Below are 15,322 nucleotides of genomic sequence, written 5' to 3'. Positions count from 1 at the left end.
ATGGAGACCCTCACTGACTGTGAAATGCTATCTGCATTCTCTGCATTCTTACTGAGCTTGATCAACAGTGAACACAGGCGGTTCTAAAGCTGGGGTTAGGGAAGACAGAGCTGGATTTTCTGCCGCTTTAGAAGCTGATGGGCTTCCAGAATATGAGTTATGGCTTGAGATCATCTCTCACAGGTGGTGAAAGGTTCACAATGGTCCCTCACATGCAACACCTGCAAATGGAGCTAAACGACACAGCTCAATAAATACATTTACTGTCCTTAGTGGTTTGAAAGCTATTGCTTTTTGAATGTGAAGTGCTGCAGAGCCACTCCACTGAATGTTCAAACTTTCTATAGTGTGATTTCAGCTCGTGTCAGGGTTGGTTTTAGTATGCTTTTTATAAGAAAGAGACAAAATTTTGGTCCTAGAGATGCAAATTTGGAATGAGGTGAATGTTTATTTGCAAAGCTCTATAAAAGAGTTATTTTCTGGGTTGTGTTTAGCTTATTGTATTTCTGAAGGATATGGAAGCTTAAAGAAATATTTGTGTACTTGAAATACGTTTCATTGTGAAGTCCTCAACAAAATATTTACTTAAATTTTAAGAATAAAGCATTTTTATCATTTTGTAGAATAAAACTTAACATATCTGTCATTTCTGTATTTTATAAACACTGCACAGTCTGTTACTACTAGTTATCTTCATCCATGTTTAAATTTGACTTTATTGAATCCAGAATCGTTCATTTTTCGGATTTAATTGAAATGGAAACTTGGTGCGTTGCATCTCTGTTGTTCATATGATCGGTTGTTTTGCCTATGTATGTGTGTGAGAGGAGCGCATAGCGGAGTGAGCGTTTGGATCCCTCCTCCCCGGTGCTCCGCCGGCCCCTCTGTCGCTTTAAGTCCTGCCCCTCAGAGCCAGCCAACAGCAGCTGTTCCATATTCATCAAGCCCTTGAGTCTTAAAGAGCCCTATCCCGAGCATGGAAAGAGTCATTCCTCTCGCTCGCACTCTCATGCTCTTTCCATCTTAGCGCTCATCCTGCTGCTGCCTGCGCTTCTCTGTCTCTCACCCCCCTTTACCCCTCTATCTATCGCCCCCCCCCCTCTCTTTTTCTCTCTGTCATACATACACATCCACTTCCATACACTCCGACACACACTCTTTCTCTCTCTCTTTCCTGCACTCATCTATACATAAACGCACACATACACAACGCACATGCTCGCGCGCACACACTCAATCCATCAGAGCCCGACATACCTGTGCAGGCTGGGGGGGAGCGGTGCTGGAGGGGCTTTTCGGCAGCGTTGTCTCTGAGGGTGCTGTGCTATCATTTGGGGGAAGAAGCGGGTCTCAGTTGTTTTCTCTTTCCTCTTCCTCTCATTCCTGGAATGCTAAAACTGGACTGATGGACATTTCAGAACTTTGTCTTCCAGACCCTCTCAGCTATCATAACCAGTAGGTGCTCCTTTTTCCTCCTTTCACTTTTCTTCCTAACCCAGCTGTTGTATTTCACTTTATTTCTTTACCCCCCCGCCCGCCCGCCCCACTTTCACTCTGTTCTGAAATTGTGCTCTTTTTTTTTTTTTTTTTTTAATGCTTCTTGAACATTGCTGGGCATTAAACTTTTTCCGTATTAACACTAATGCATTTTCTGTTCCTGGCTTCTCCGATCATCCGCCCTCTACGTCAACTCTCACTCCTAAATGTGCTCTTTCTCGTGGACAATGTTTTGAGGGGTTTTAAGTCACGGTGGACTTAACAGTAGAGCAACAGAACAGGTGCGCCTGTATTTGTGTCTAAGTTTTTGTTTGACAACCTGTGTGGAAGTATTTCTGAATATCATTGAGAGCGTGGCTGATTGATTTACCCTGCATGTCTGCAATGTGTGCGTGTGTTTTCCCCCCTAAAGAATATGGGGTACCTGTCCACTCGGGTTAAGAGCTTGTTGGCTGATGGCTTTGTTTGCGGGAGCCGGTCGCCCAGGCAGAATGAGAATAATATTGTGAGGAGATGAGATTAACGTGAATCCGTGGAATTGGAAGGGGATAAATTATATGGTGGAATATATATTTGTAAGCAAGGAAAGATGAATGAAAAGACCCTGTAACCTCAGTGAGCCGGCAGGTCTGATTCCAGTCAGCAGCTCGGCAGACAGGCTGCAGCCTCACCAGCTCCTGGCTGATGGGACACTCTGGGCTTATGCTGGCTCCATGAGGGAACTTTGTAATTCTACTAATAACTTACAGTCAAAACTAAAACAAGTGGTCTATTTTATTTGTTGATTATTTACTTACTTATTAGAAATTATTATTTTTGTATTGTGTGATGCCAAGATATTTGACATGTTATTGCATGATTTTTTTTTCTTTTTAAATGTTAATTTAATTTACATTTTTGATTATTTTCTGTCTTTTTATTAATACATTTGATATACAAAATCTGTGATTTTTGAAGAGCTTATCATATATATTATGAGACATTACGCAGGAAAATGTAGACATTTTCAGTTTTTTTGTGTGACAATAAGTAAAAATCTACTCAAATTATAAAGGGAAATCTTGTGAAAACACATATTGTGCCTTTTTTACATAATTTATTTCCTGTGACATTATTCACTTTCAACTTTAATCAAACTTTTTTTTTATTGTTTTAATTAGATTTGAATAAACCTTCACGTAAAACAGTTCAGTGTTACGTTATAGAGTAGAATTTTCTGAGTTCACACAGCTCATCTTCACACATTTAATAATTTTTGCTCAAAGCTTTAATGACTGCAAATTTAAGAAAGTTGTTCAGAATGAACATGTTGATATTCTGAAGATCATTTTAACTATTTTGTTTTGCATCAGAGATAAATTATAATTGCTCATTGTCACACATTAAAACCAAATTACAGAATCAGCAGTAACAGTGGGAATTACTAAAAAGTGTCAGGTGTAATGAGTTTAGACATATTTCTTTTTAATGTTATTTCTATTTCTACTTAGGTAAGTTTTTTTTTTTTATCCAATTCCAGAATATACATTACAAACATAGGATGCATTGCTCAAGCTTTATTTCTTTTTTTCTTAAAATTTCCTTCACATGCAGCTAAATTATATGAATTGCAAAAGATAAAAATGAAAACTTTTCAGTATTGTTTCAGACTCTTAAGAAAGCTTTCAGATTTTAGAAAGCTATTTTGTTGTTTCATAGCATTACAAGACAGACATAACCTAAAATGTATTAATCCTGTATAGAATAAGTTGATTTTACAGGCAAATAATTTTTTCCGTAATACATCATGTATTATAAATTGTATTTATTTATTTTTATCTCTTCAGAACATTTATATTTACTTTCATAAACTGACGTATTACTCTTGATGTTAATTTGGTTTTTTTAATTGTATAAAATGAAGGGAAATGCCACATATGGCAATTAATATGTAAGGACTTCTTAAACAAGAAAGAAGTTGATTTTTTGCCCCCCTTATTCTATAATACCTTTAAAATGATATTCAACATCAAATAAAAACTGATTTGAAAACAGTTGTTTATTTACTTTGACTCTTTTACTGTTCAGTTTAATTGCAGTCAATAAAATACATATTTAAGAATTTCTAAATCAAATCAATGTCATATTTTTAAAGTCCAAATAATAACCATTATCCTGATAACATGCTGCTTCCCAGCAGGTTATTTGTTGCCAGCACTGGCTTTTAATTGTAGTCCAGCAGTGGCTCTCTTTTGATAATTGTACTCTGGTTGCAGCTTCTTACTGAAGGCTGGATGATGCTTTGGGGGAGAGGATTTGTGGGACATGTGAGCTCCGTATAATCAGTATAACATTATGGAAGAAACTCTTTACCCACTGCCTGCGAATTAGATGGAACAAGAGTCCTTTCTTTAAAATAAAGGCGCGCTTTTACTTGTTTGTTTTTTAGATTGACAAGCACATGAAAATTATTCTGTAGTTTCTCAGATATTGCAGGTTTCACTGATGCATTTCTTTCATTGCCACTGGTTTGTTGCTCCTCGTTTTGCTTTGTTAGTGATACTTTGGCTGAACCAGTTTAAGTCTGTATATACGGCTTTTCTGTGCTGTGATGATCAGTACATATGAATGTAACCGGTTCATTGTGGATCTTGTATTGGAGCAGGTGCTCACACTGTTCACAAGTTGGTTACGGCTGCTGATGTGAGTTCCTCAGTACTTGCAAAAAAACAAAAAAAAACAAACACAAGATTTGAGAGGCAGTAATTTCAGATGTGACTCCTCTAATTTCTAAATGTTCTATCAACACCCATGCTTTCCTTAAGCCCTCGCAGGGCCACTGCAATAAACTAACAAGGCTATCCAATTTCCTTCCATGGAATAAGAGCTTTTTAATGTATTTTTAGAGAGGCAGAAAGAAGTTAGCACACTGTGATGAATTAGATTTCAATTTATTTGACTTCATTCCCAGCTTGCTGCATTAGAGCCTGCAAACACCCATCTCTAGAAGTCCGTCCACTTGATTCTTATTAGGTTTCAGAAAACAAGGCGAGGGAATTGCATTAGTGTATCTTAAGTTAAAAGCTCTTTGCTCTTTGACCAAGTGTTTCATTGTTATTGGGTTAATCAGATTTTTGCTGTCTTCATGGAGATGCTATCACAGACTAGAGGCAGTGGTGGGTAACCAAAGCAGCCGCACACAGACACTATCCAGATGGGATCAGCTTACGGTAATTTGGTTTCAGAATACATTACCAGGAGAGGCTCCTGGCCGAGGATGGCCACCATGCTATGAGCCAGGAGCTGGTGGTTTCTGTATCTGCAGCGTGCAGCCCAGCCTTCCCACCTGTCCCACTCCCACCCTACTTATCACCCAAACCTTTTGGGAGGTGATGGAATTTGTGTCTTTTTAAAAGAAACTTTTTCTGTGATTAAGTTGAGTTTTTTTTCCCTATTCTAAATACTTCTTCCTTGTACCAACAGGGCTTTGTTGTCCAATTCATTAGAGAGATTCCTGAGTCCAATGGCCACGCTGGAGCCCTCTCATTTCTGGTATCTAGTTTGATTACTCTTACTGTAAATATGTTACTCAGCTCAGGCTGGGGGAGCATGTTGTCCTTCTCCAGGACAAATGGGAATGCAGAGTGTATTGGCAGCCTGTGACTGATCATTACTTTGTAGCTATTCAGGATCATAGATGTTAGCTTGATGCTCTGTCTGGCTGATGCACCGAGCGCCTTCCTTTGCTACTTTAATTTCTTCTGGTTATTTACTGATAAAATGATAGAAAATCATAAAATACACACTCTTCTAACTGTATTTCCCCACCTTGCCTTCAACACAACACAACACAACACAACACAACAATTTGTGTAACTTGAACCTTATTGCCTGATTGCTTTTTCTTTTCATTGCAGCCAACATGGCATAAATCTCACTGCAATTTTCTGAAGAAGTCATTTGTTCAAATAAGAAATTACATGTTATTTCATGTGTGGCCTTTACATCTCTTGGTGATTATCTACCATGCCTCTTTGTCGATTTCACAACATCTAGCTGCATGGAAACCATGAGCCATCACTGCATGCGTCCCTCCTGATTTCTCATCCATGGTAACCTTGGACACCTCCACCGCAGTGTGAGAATCTGTTTAAAAATAACCAGGTCCATTAGTCTAGGAGGATAATGCTAGCCTATGTGAGCTCTCATGCCCTTGTGGCAGCAGAGTGCTATCACTGACACGGTGCGTCAGCACTTCTTCCTGTTGCTCCAGCGTTGAAGGGCTCCTCTTCATTCACTCACACATGCATGCATGCAGGTATTTCATACACACACACAGTCCAATACAGAAGCCCAGAAAAATACCTGCTTAAAAGAAACAAAACATTGTTATTAGTGGTGTTTGACAATTGCACAAGTTACAAAAAAAAAGCAAAGTCCTTAAAGTAAAGTTAGCAGTGTTTTTGCTAAGTTGATGGTGTTGAACAGAAACATTGATGAGACAAATTCCTGGTACAGTAATTCACACTCGGCCAGAAAATTTGATGTTCGGAGGAAACTATATGGGTGTTTATCAGGGAAGGCTATTGATATTGAGCGGCCAGCTGCTTGAAGGTTATGTTTCAAAGCAGTAATTGAAATGCAAAATAACATTAGGATCGATGGTTAGCTTTGTTTATTTATGAAATCAATATTGAACTGTCCATCACAGTAGCAGTTCTGATTCTCACCGACAGCTTCACCAAGTCTTCTGTGCATGGCCTCAATGAGCCTTGCAACCAGCGTCGCTATTTAACTAATCATGCTTCTTTTGGGTTTTTTTTTCCAGTGTGCGACTAAAATCAGATCTTTTAGGCGTGGCATTATGAGGCTGTGTGTATGGCAAGTGTGTCTAAGAAAAAGAAAGGCCAAATAACTTCAGAATTCCAGATTTGTCCGAAGGATATGACCAAAAAACATCCAGAAGTAGAGTCCATCTGTGTTTTTCTTAGCTCTGATTCCAAATATCCAAATTAGTGACTTCTCTGTAAACCTCTCAAGAATTGAAAATTTATTAAGATTATCAATCGGCAATAGTAATACAATAATTTAATCTTAAATCTGACCGCTTTCTGAGTATAAGAGTGTGTGTTTGCCTCTCAGCGTATGCTCTCCTACCTTCAGATTATATGACTGTGTACTTATGTGTGTGCGGTTGCCTGTTGGTCATTAAACATGTTCACGTTAAAACGTCGTCTTATGAAATCACCCCTACAGCACTAAGTGGAATCAAATGGTCACATTGAGTGACTGGCTGTTGAACCCACGACATGACACGTCGTGAACGCTGCATCACACGTTTAGATTGTACCCCCCCCCACCGATGGGGACGCATTATTCCAGGAAAAATCCCTAAAGTTTAATTATTCCTGAATGGTGTGGTGGTGGACACCAGCGTATAAATCAGTTAGGCCCACCCGCCTTTTTATTACCAGCACTATTTATGGAGAATGTGTGGCAGCTGGTGGAGATGAGCCTGTAAAAAGCTAGAGGCGATTGCTGTGACTATGTCGACTGCTGTGGCGTGTGACAGTCATAACAATTGAGTTTTTGACTAACATCAATTCATTGTGGATTTTTTTTAAATGTCTACTTCACACAGCATTTTTCAGTGTGAGAAACCAAGTTGCATTTTCAGCTGGATGAACATGTTATATCATCGTTTTAATATATCTGTGTGCACTGCCCTGATTACATACTGACTGTGAGCCTTTGCAAACATTGACATATCTGATTGCGTTTTAATCATCCCAACCCACCGATAAACCTGCAGATTTTTGGCCGGTTACTTTGCATGGTATGATTTGTGTATGTGCATGAATGTGCCTGCATTTATGTTTGTTTATATTTGACTCTTCTTCTGATGAAGAGGATAATTTATGGGGGTGGCAGGATTGGCTCTTTGTTTTAAGCAGGTAGAGTTCCCCCCACCCCACACATACACACACACACACACACACACACACACACAAACTCCAAACAAGGACAGCCTATCAGAAGAAGATTAATGAAGTAATTTCATGCATGGCTCTATGCCTCCGTCCCCCTGTACGCACAGTGACTGTGTCTAAACCTGAGATTTACATTAAACTGTGTTAAATAGCCCTAACCCTCTGTAATAACATTTCTCCGTTTGTGACACATGCTCTCACATGTGTATGGTAAAATTCAGGCAACAAAATCACAAAAATCTCAACTTTCTGAAGAAAAAAAATCCTTTTTGATCAGTTTGAACCAAAACATTGAATATGACGCTAAAGCTTCCATAATTTCTTTGTTATAATTCTAACTTTATACAATTTATAGCAAAGAAATAGTACCAGATAGTAAGTAAAGGAAGTGCCTAACATAGTTTTAATTTCAGACAGGTAAAAGATGACCTGCCAAAAGCAGAACAAGTAAAAGTTATGAACCTGTGGTACAGCGTGACTCCAACAACAGTGCTGCTGAGTCTTGTAAGGGAATGTGTTGTGATATTGCAGCATTTGTATCAGTAACGCGCCACACGACACCAGGCTATGTCAGATGTCATTAATAAGACCAGTTTTCCTGTGACAAGCTTTGGAGGAAACTGTCTTTTAATGGTCGTTTTTGCCCGTTGACTGTAATTACTTTTTGTAGTTATCGAGCCATTGTACATTTATGTTGTTAAATTATACCATGACTGTGCCACATAATGGGCATAATGAAAACTAATCTTTTCTAATGAAAAGGCAGAATTAGAAATTTGATCCCAAATGTACTCCATGGCAGACTGGAATTATCCCCGAACTTCTTTTTTACACACATTATGAGGAGCTCCACAGAGAGCTTTTCCACTGGGTTTGCATAGAAGTTTGTTAACTCCTTGTTCTCCGTACTTAGACACCCCCACCCGCCCACCACTCACAGTAGATCTCTCTCTTTCTCTCTTATTAGCCATTCACTTCCCTCAACATCCTGAAATCAGCCCCTTATAAGAACTGGATCTGCCCAGTGCGCCCCAGACGGTTTACGTCAGATAAACAGCAGCATCTCTTGAGCAGGAAGGAGCAGAACGGGGGGGGAAATCAATAGATGTGATCTGCTTCTCGGCCAGCTCTATTTTGTGGCGCTGCCGTAGCACGGGGCTCATGTTGTCATAGTGGAGTGAGCTCATAGCTTTATAAAGACTACAGTGACATCGCTGCGAAGCAGCTAAATATAATCCTCTTCTGCAGACTAAAAAAGCTTAATTACCCAGCCTGCAGAGGTCTGCATGGTCTACCCCCCACCCCTCCCGTCCAAAAGTTGTAACCCTGCACTAGCCCCTAGCCGTCCCACTATTGATCCGGGGCCCTTGCTGTCCACCATTGGTACAATCAACACTTTTTTTTGTGTCTTACCCTCTTCTATTCCTTGCTTTCTTTTTTCCGCTCCCCCTGTTGTTTCCTCAACTTCCCTTTTGTTTGCTTCCATATATCTGCACATCATAAATCTCTGTCAGCTCCTCCTGAGCGTCTGACATATCCGGTAATATAGAGGCCCCTCCCCGCTCTTCAGGTCTACCCCCTCCTCTCAGTCATCTCACTGCCGGAGCCGGACTAATGAATGAGAAACTCCAAAATTAGGGGCCTCTCCCTCGTAGATTACAATTGGTCCCTCTGGAGTCCCAGCCTTGTCTCCAATCTTGCCACAGCCGTCAACAAACCCTCCCACCCTCCCATATTTCCATCTTTCATATTCTGCCCGGCCCGCAAACACACTCAGATATGGTGTACATCAGCTTAGGCAACACACATCCACACTCTCATACATATTGAGTCTCTAGGTCCCTAAAATTCTCCTGACAGTCATTAACCTGAAACCAGTTTCACAACAAGGTATCCTCCATATTTTAGCTGTTTTGGGAACGCCATTCCTTACTTTCACTCAAGGGCCACACAGGGCAACCCCAACCCCATCCCTCAGCTTCAATCTATATTCATTTACGTCCTCCTGTGAGAACACACATGACTGTAGGTGACATACAAGCTTCTAAATGCATTTCTCTAACTTTACTGAAGCTGTTTAGATTTTTGGTCAGTGCTGTCCTAAAAATGAGCACCTGGCTCTGTGTGTTGGAGCGGTAAAAGGCATCAACGGCCCCTGGAGGAGAGGTCAGAAAAGCAGCTGCTTGTGGGTTCTGGCTGTGGTGGGCTGAGAGGAGGTCTGTCAGGAGCTAATTGAGTTTGTCCTACCAGCACTGACTCCGGGGCTAGTGGCTTATCAGGCCACATCGCCCGAGGCCCTCGAGACAGATCTGCCCCTGCTGGGGCATCTGATATCCCCATCACCCTGCATTTAGATGTCAACCCCCACAATCAACCCTTTCCCCGTCACTTACAGTCTGATCAGTAGGGATCTGACACTCCGGGATGAGGTGAGCAAACATTATAAAATGGTGTTTTGGGGTTACGGTGGCACTTTGAAAAAAGATTGCGCCAAAAATATGCTCACTGTGATCTGAATTTCTATCACAGATTTGGTCCTGTAACTTAAACATGTAACAGGGAAAGCACCGGAGTCGCACAGAGAAAAGAAGACAGTGTTGAGATCCACCTGATGTGGACAGGTACCCCTCAGCAGGGACACTTACAAATTGGCTCAATTAGATCCTGAATTTTTCCTACGTTCTTCCAGCAGCCGAGAGGAATGAGAACTCGGCAGTTCTCCCCTCAAACAGTGAGTGTGAGACGAGCTTCCAGATCGTTAGGCCAGCTAATCCTGGTCACAGCAGCACCGGTGGAATGATATTAGGGATCTGAAATGCTGTTAGGAGAGCTAGGTGGAATCAGATTAAAACCAAACTGCGCAGTGTGCGTTTGCGGGTCTATAACCTACTACTCAGCATGAATTTTGATCGGTACAAAGGGAACAAAAGAAGGAAGAACAGAGAGAGAAAGAAGAGAGAAGGGGAGATACTGTGTCTTAGAAGAGAGCTGTTCCTTTGGGCAGCCAGGCAGCAGAATGGGAAAAAGCTCTTACCTTGAGAAAGGAAGGAAGAACTATAGATTTTACAGCATCAAGTCTCGGATAGTTCAGCAAACCCTTTCCTGTCTTCTCTGTCTGTGTAGCACACAAGCTAATTAGTAACTGCCCCACATACTGAATTATTTATTGGAACTATTGCTGCTGTCAAACTATTTAATGCTCATAATTCATTTTCTCCATACAGTTGTATTTATAGATTTAAATTGGACCTGTCCCGCAAGAGATTACGAATATTTATAGAAAATTTTTTAGACTATTTGATTAATACACCAGGTTTAAATGGTTAGTATTCCCTCTATCATTAATCAATATATGCAGCCTTGTTAAAAACATAAGCATAGCGGTAGTATAATGTGTCATAGCAGAATGAGTTAAGGGGATTCTAGCCAGCACATTTATTATAAATGACCACATAGAGCTGGAGGGGAAACAGTTAAGACACTTATGCAATTATGCTAAGTGTCACCCTGAGGATGACCTTTGAACCAGGGTTAAGCTTACTCTGAATTTGTGAAATAAAAGCTAAATGGAGCCATCTTGTGCTCCACTGTTTTAATATATTGCCTTTAATAAGCCAAATGCAGGTGCCCTATCATGCAGGTGCACATATCTATCTGAAACATGGGGCATAAAGCAGATGAACACAGAGCTGTGCGTTAATTTATAGGGATGCAATCTGCATTCATTATCTAGAGCAGAGAGAACTGCCTAACAAAAAAGTGGAGAGATGTCACTTTTTATGTGCTTGCAAGAACATTTAAGAGCGAATCAAGAAAGTTTCATTTAAAAAAAAAAAAAAAAAAAAAAGCATCTAATTTTTTTCAAGCAAAGTGGTGGGAATGGGTCCGCTTTATACAGTTAAGACATTATAAAGAAGGAAGAATTCCAGGAGTGCTCAGGCACAAGGGCTTATTCCACAAGGTCAGCGGTTTAACAGGGGGCATTTTTTTATTATTTATTTTAGCAGTTAACCTTTTTGTGAATTTCCAGAAGTGGAAGGCACCTGGAGCTCCAATGAATATACATGACAGCAGGGAGGAAAACCTAGGAATGAGATTTAATTTGACACACTGACCCCCATCTCCACGGGCCCAGGAAGCCAGGGTGAGAAAATAAGGTTGACCCACTGACCTCTGGGCCTGAACCCCTCCGTCACCCATCCACACAATTAAATCAGCCTGAGAGAGCAAGCAGCGGTTCGGTCAACCAACAGGGGCCACTGCAGCGAGAGCCTTTTGGTTCCTGTTTGTTGTGAAGGGCTCTGAGAGAGACAGCCAATGTCCAATCAGACAGTTGGAGCCCAGTGGGAAACGCCACCCTCTCCCTGTGCTGATGGTAAACTGACTTGTCAAATATGTATACATTACCATTAGTTGACAATATGCTAATGGAAATAAAGCCCAACTGGTGCTGTCTGGCTACCACTTTTTAAAACCCCTATTTCTACATTTGCATAAGCCATGCAGGACACAATTTTGCTAATGTAGGCAAGTGCATGTGACCTTTCACCTTTTTCATGGTGCCTAATGCAAAGCGCTGTGTGTACGTTAGTGTGTGACCTTGCCTTGACCTAAAGAGGTTAGTATGTCTACACGGCATCCCCAATACATGGAGTAATTCATCTCCCTGCTTGTTCACCTCTTCATCTCACTCTATCTGCAAACGGAAAAATGTGTTGAGTCCAGACAAAGTTTTTTCCCCCTCCCATTGTTCACGCAGCGCAATTTCGAGTTAAAGGTTATAGAGCAGGACTGAAATAGATTTTTATGGGCATGGAAGGCATCAGAGTGCATTTTGTGGCCACCGCCAAAAGGCTGCACTTTAGTCTGCACACGTTACAGCATTAGATTACATGTACTCCAAAATACAGTTATTAGGCAGACAGTGAAAAAGTCAATATCTTGCCATCATGTTTCCTTTTGGTTGACTGCTGACTCAAGGAGACAAGCCAAGGTCCACTGTGCTCTCTAAACTATTGAAATGCCCCCCACCTTGATGTACACTGTGTGTGTGTGTGTGTGTGTGTGTGTGTGTGTGTGTGTGTGTGTGTGTATGTGTGTGGACTTTTGTGTTAGGTTATTTGAGTGCTCTCTGTCCTTCTCTTTCCTGTCTTTCTGTCTGTGTGTTTGTATTGTATGTGGAATGTGTGCAACTGTGTGTTGTAGTTGTCTGGATTTATTTTCTGAAGCACTTGAACAGCTGCCATAGCGTGTGGCTAATGAAGCACTTAGGATCCTCCCCTGGTTCACTGGTTTATGGGAAATGTTAGGACTCAATGAGAAAGAGAACAAAAATTTGCCAGAACCCTCATATACAAATATACTGTAATTGTGGGCGGTATATATTTTAATATAATTGTACGACATCAAAACTTATTAAATGGGTCATCCTTTGTCATTATTCAAAATATGTAAATATTTTATTATAATATTGAGAATGAGTATAAATCACATCAGTTTTTTTGTACTGTAATTGTATGTAAGCATTTTGCCAAGGCTTGTTGAATGGACCCATGTATCAGCTTTAGAAAACCTAATGCTAGAAATAAAATCTATGTTCTTTGTTTTGACCAATTACCACACAGTCATCAGATCTTGTGCTTTTTCACCATCTAATATTGTGTTGTGTATAAATAACACATATACAATACCTATACAGCATATATACACATATATACACATACAACACATCTACAAAACATCTTGAAAATCCGTGCTAATCATCTCGTCCTTCTCCTTTTTTCATCAACCCTCCCCCTCCGATCCACCCCATCCCTCCCCCAGGCTGCTGAATAGAATGGCCACTGATGAGCGGCATCTACCCTCCAGCTGTGGGTCCTACATCAAGACGGAGCCATCCAGTCCCTCCTCAGTCATCGACACAGTCAGCCACCACAGCCCCAGCGGCAACTCAGACGCCAGTGGAGGCTATGTCAACGCCATGAACAACCACTCAAACGGCCTGGACTCTCCACCTATGTTCACCCCTGGCGGGCTTGGTGCCGGCACCTGCCGCAAGCGCTATGACGACTGCTCCAGCACCATCATGGAGGACTCGTCCATAAAGTGCGAATACATGTTGAACTCCCTCCCCAAGAGGCTGTGCCTGGTCTGTGGAGATATAGCCTCGGGGTATCATTATGGGGTAGCCTCTTGTGAGGCCTGCAAAGCCTTTTTTAAAAGGACAATACAAGGTATTTTTCTCTTTCCAACTACTCCTCCCAACAAACACTCAGTACAAGTATTTCATCCCATGTTGCCGCATCACAAGACAGAAAAACACCCTCAATACATGACACCTCTGGCCTCAGAGCAGCTCCAAAACATGCCCTGTTGTTGAAATTCACTATTTAAGAAATATCACTGGAGTGTGGAAGATGTGTGTTTTACCTCTTGAGACCATCAACCCTCAAGAAAAAAGTGGTTTTTTTTAGTTTTTTTTTATTTATTTATAAAAGTATGGAGCAATCTTTTGTAAAACAAAAAAACATGCAGACAGTTTTAAAGATTATCTGTTAATTTGATTCATTTAGTTTAAAGAAACTGAAAATGACATTTTGCCATTAAACAGACAGGCAACGAGACTATGATGGCATTATCTGTCTTGTTTGGAAAGTAGTGGGCATGCCATCCTCACTCAGAGGTCAGATTCAGTGCAGTGCGGGGACTGTTTGCCCAGATGCAGGTGGGTTGAGGGGGCTCAGAAACATACTTCATTATTCTTGCCCGTTTTTGTGGGTGCAATGTCTGTGTGCCTGGGGACTAGGGTGGCTATCTGCAAAGCCTGATGTATCGTAGCTTCTCATTAGAGAAGCAATGAAAGGCCACCTACTGTGAAACGCTGCGCTACGCTCCAGATTAATCAGGAGGATGAAGATATTGTTGAGCCTGAAAAAAAAAAAGAAAAAGAAAGAAAGGCACAACAGGCACATCTGCTCAGGACTAAGCTGTGCTGGCTTAGTCGTTGAATCAATGCAGTGGAAAAACTAAATAAAATACGTAAAATGAGCCAAATGGTTTGAGTATGGTGAAATGAGATATTAAGAGTGGAAGAAAATAGCCCAGCTCAAGTGACATCTTTCATCCATTGCTTTCAGAAAATTTCCATCAGCAGTAGATTGCAGGGATTGTATGGAGAGCAGGCTGTCTTGATGCTAGGTGTTGATTTTGGACCTTAGAGCCCTATCAGCTTTAGACAGTCTATGTACCTTTTGCAGGCAAACAAAAGCATTATGCCAAATCCTCCTGTTTACCCATGCTGCCATGAGCAATCCTGCCTATTGACAAAAGATGAACATTTTCTCACAAGTAACATAACTGGGCTTTTGTTCCCTCCGTAAAAGTACACTGACGACAACACAATAGAACAGAAAAGAGGCATCTGGAAAGAAAGAGACGTCCTAAGTGGAGCAATGGCCCAAACAATTAAGAGCAAGGTACATGGAGGAAAAAAACTGAAAGCTCCTCTTTTCCCCCCTCACTTTGCATTGTCGATTTGAAATCCCTCTCTTTCTCTTCTTGGAGGGCTGCCTGTAATGGAGCTAATCTGCCGTCGTTTGTCCGAGCCACAGGAGTTTTGTCAATAACAATCAGCGTTTGGAAAGTGTAATTAAGGCCGAGGCTTTTCATTAGGAGGAAGGGAGGGGGTTGTCTCCAGGGACGGGCATGCCAATTAGAAACTCAGGCACGCGTCGCCGGGTAATTTCAGGGAAAGGAGGGGAAAAAAACCCAGGACTTCTTTAGATTGGAGAGGGACCCTGCTGCTCTTTCAGAAGAGAGGACGAGAAGCTTAATGGCATAATAATCAGACAGGGGTC

The 15,322-nt window shown here is 41.2% G+C and overlaps 1 protein-coding gene across 2 annotated transcripts in view; it reads left to right on the top strand.

Annotated features, from left to right (window-relative positions):
• The first annotated feature begins 1,341 nt into the window (after positions 1–1,341).
• The window catches only part of esrrb (estrogen-related receptor beta), a 36,242-nt gene continuing 22,261 nt past the window's right edge, over positions 1,342–15,322 (top strand). Inside the window, exons 1-3 of one of the 2 annotated variants that reach the window (XM_079262124.1) lie at positions 1,342–1,455; positions 4,960–5,028; positions 13,290–13,699. In XM_079262124.1, the coding sequence (XP_079118250.1) occupies positions 1,406–1,455; positions 4,960–5,028; positions 13,290–13,699 (529 nt within the window). In that variant the 5' untranslated portion in view covers positions 1,342–1,405. Of the gene's footprint in view, positions 1,456–1,733; positions 1,779–4,959; positions 5,029–13,289; positions 13,700–15,322 lie in introns of those variants that run through there. The other variant, XM_079262125.1, reaches the window with a different exon arrangement.

Source organism: Telmatherina bonti (genome assembly GCF_933228915.1).
Source record: "Telmatherina bonti genome assembly, chromosome: 22".
NCBI lineage: Eukaryota > Metazoa > Chordata > Actinopteri > Atheriniformes > Telmatherinidae > Telmatherina > Telmatherina bonti.
The sequence above is the reverse complement of the archived record's forward strand: the minus strand, read 5'-3'. Positions and strand labels throughout refer to the sequence as shown.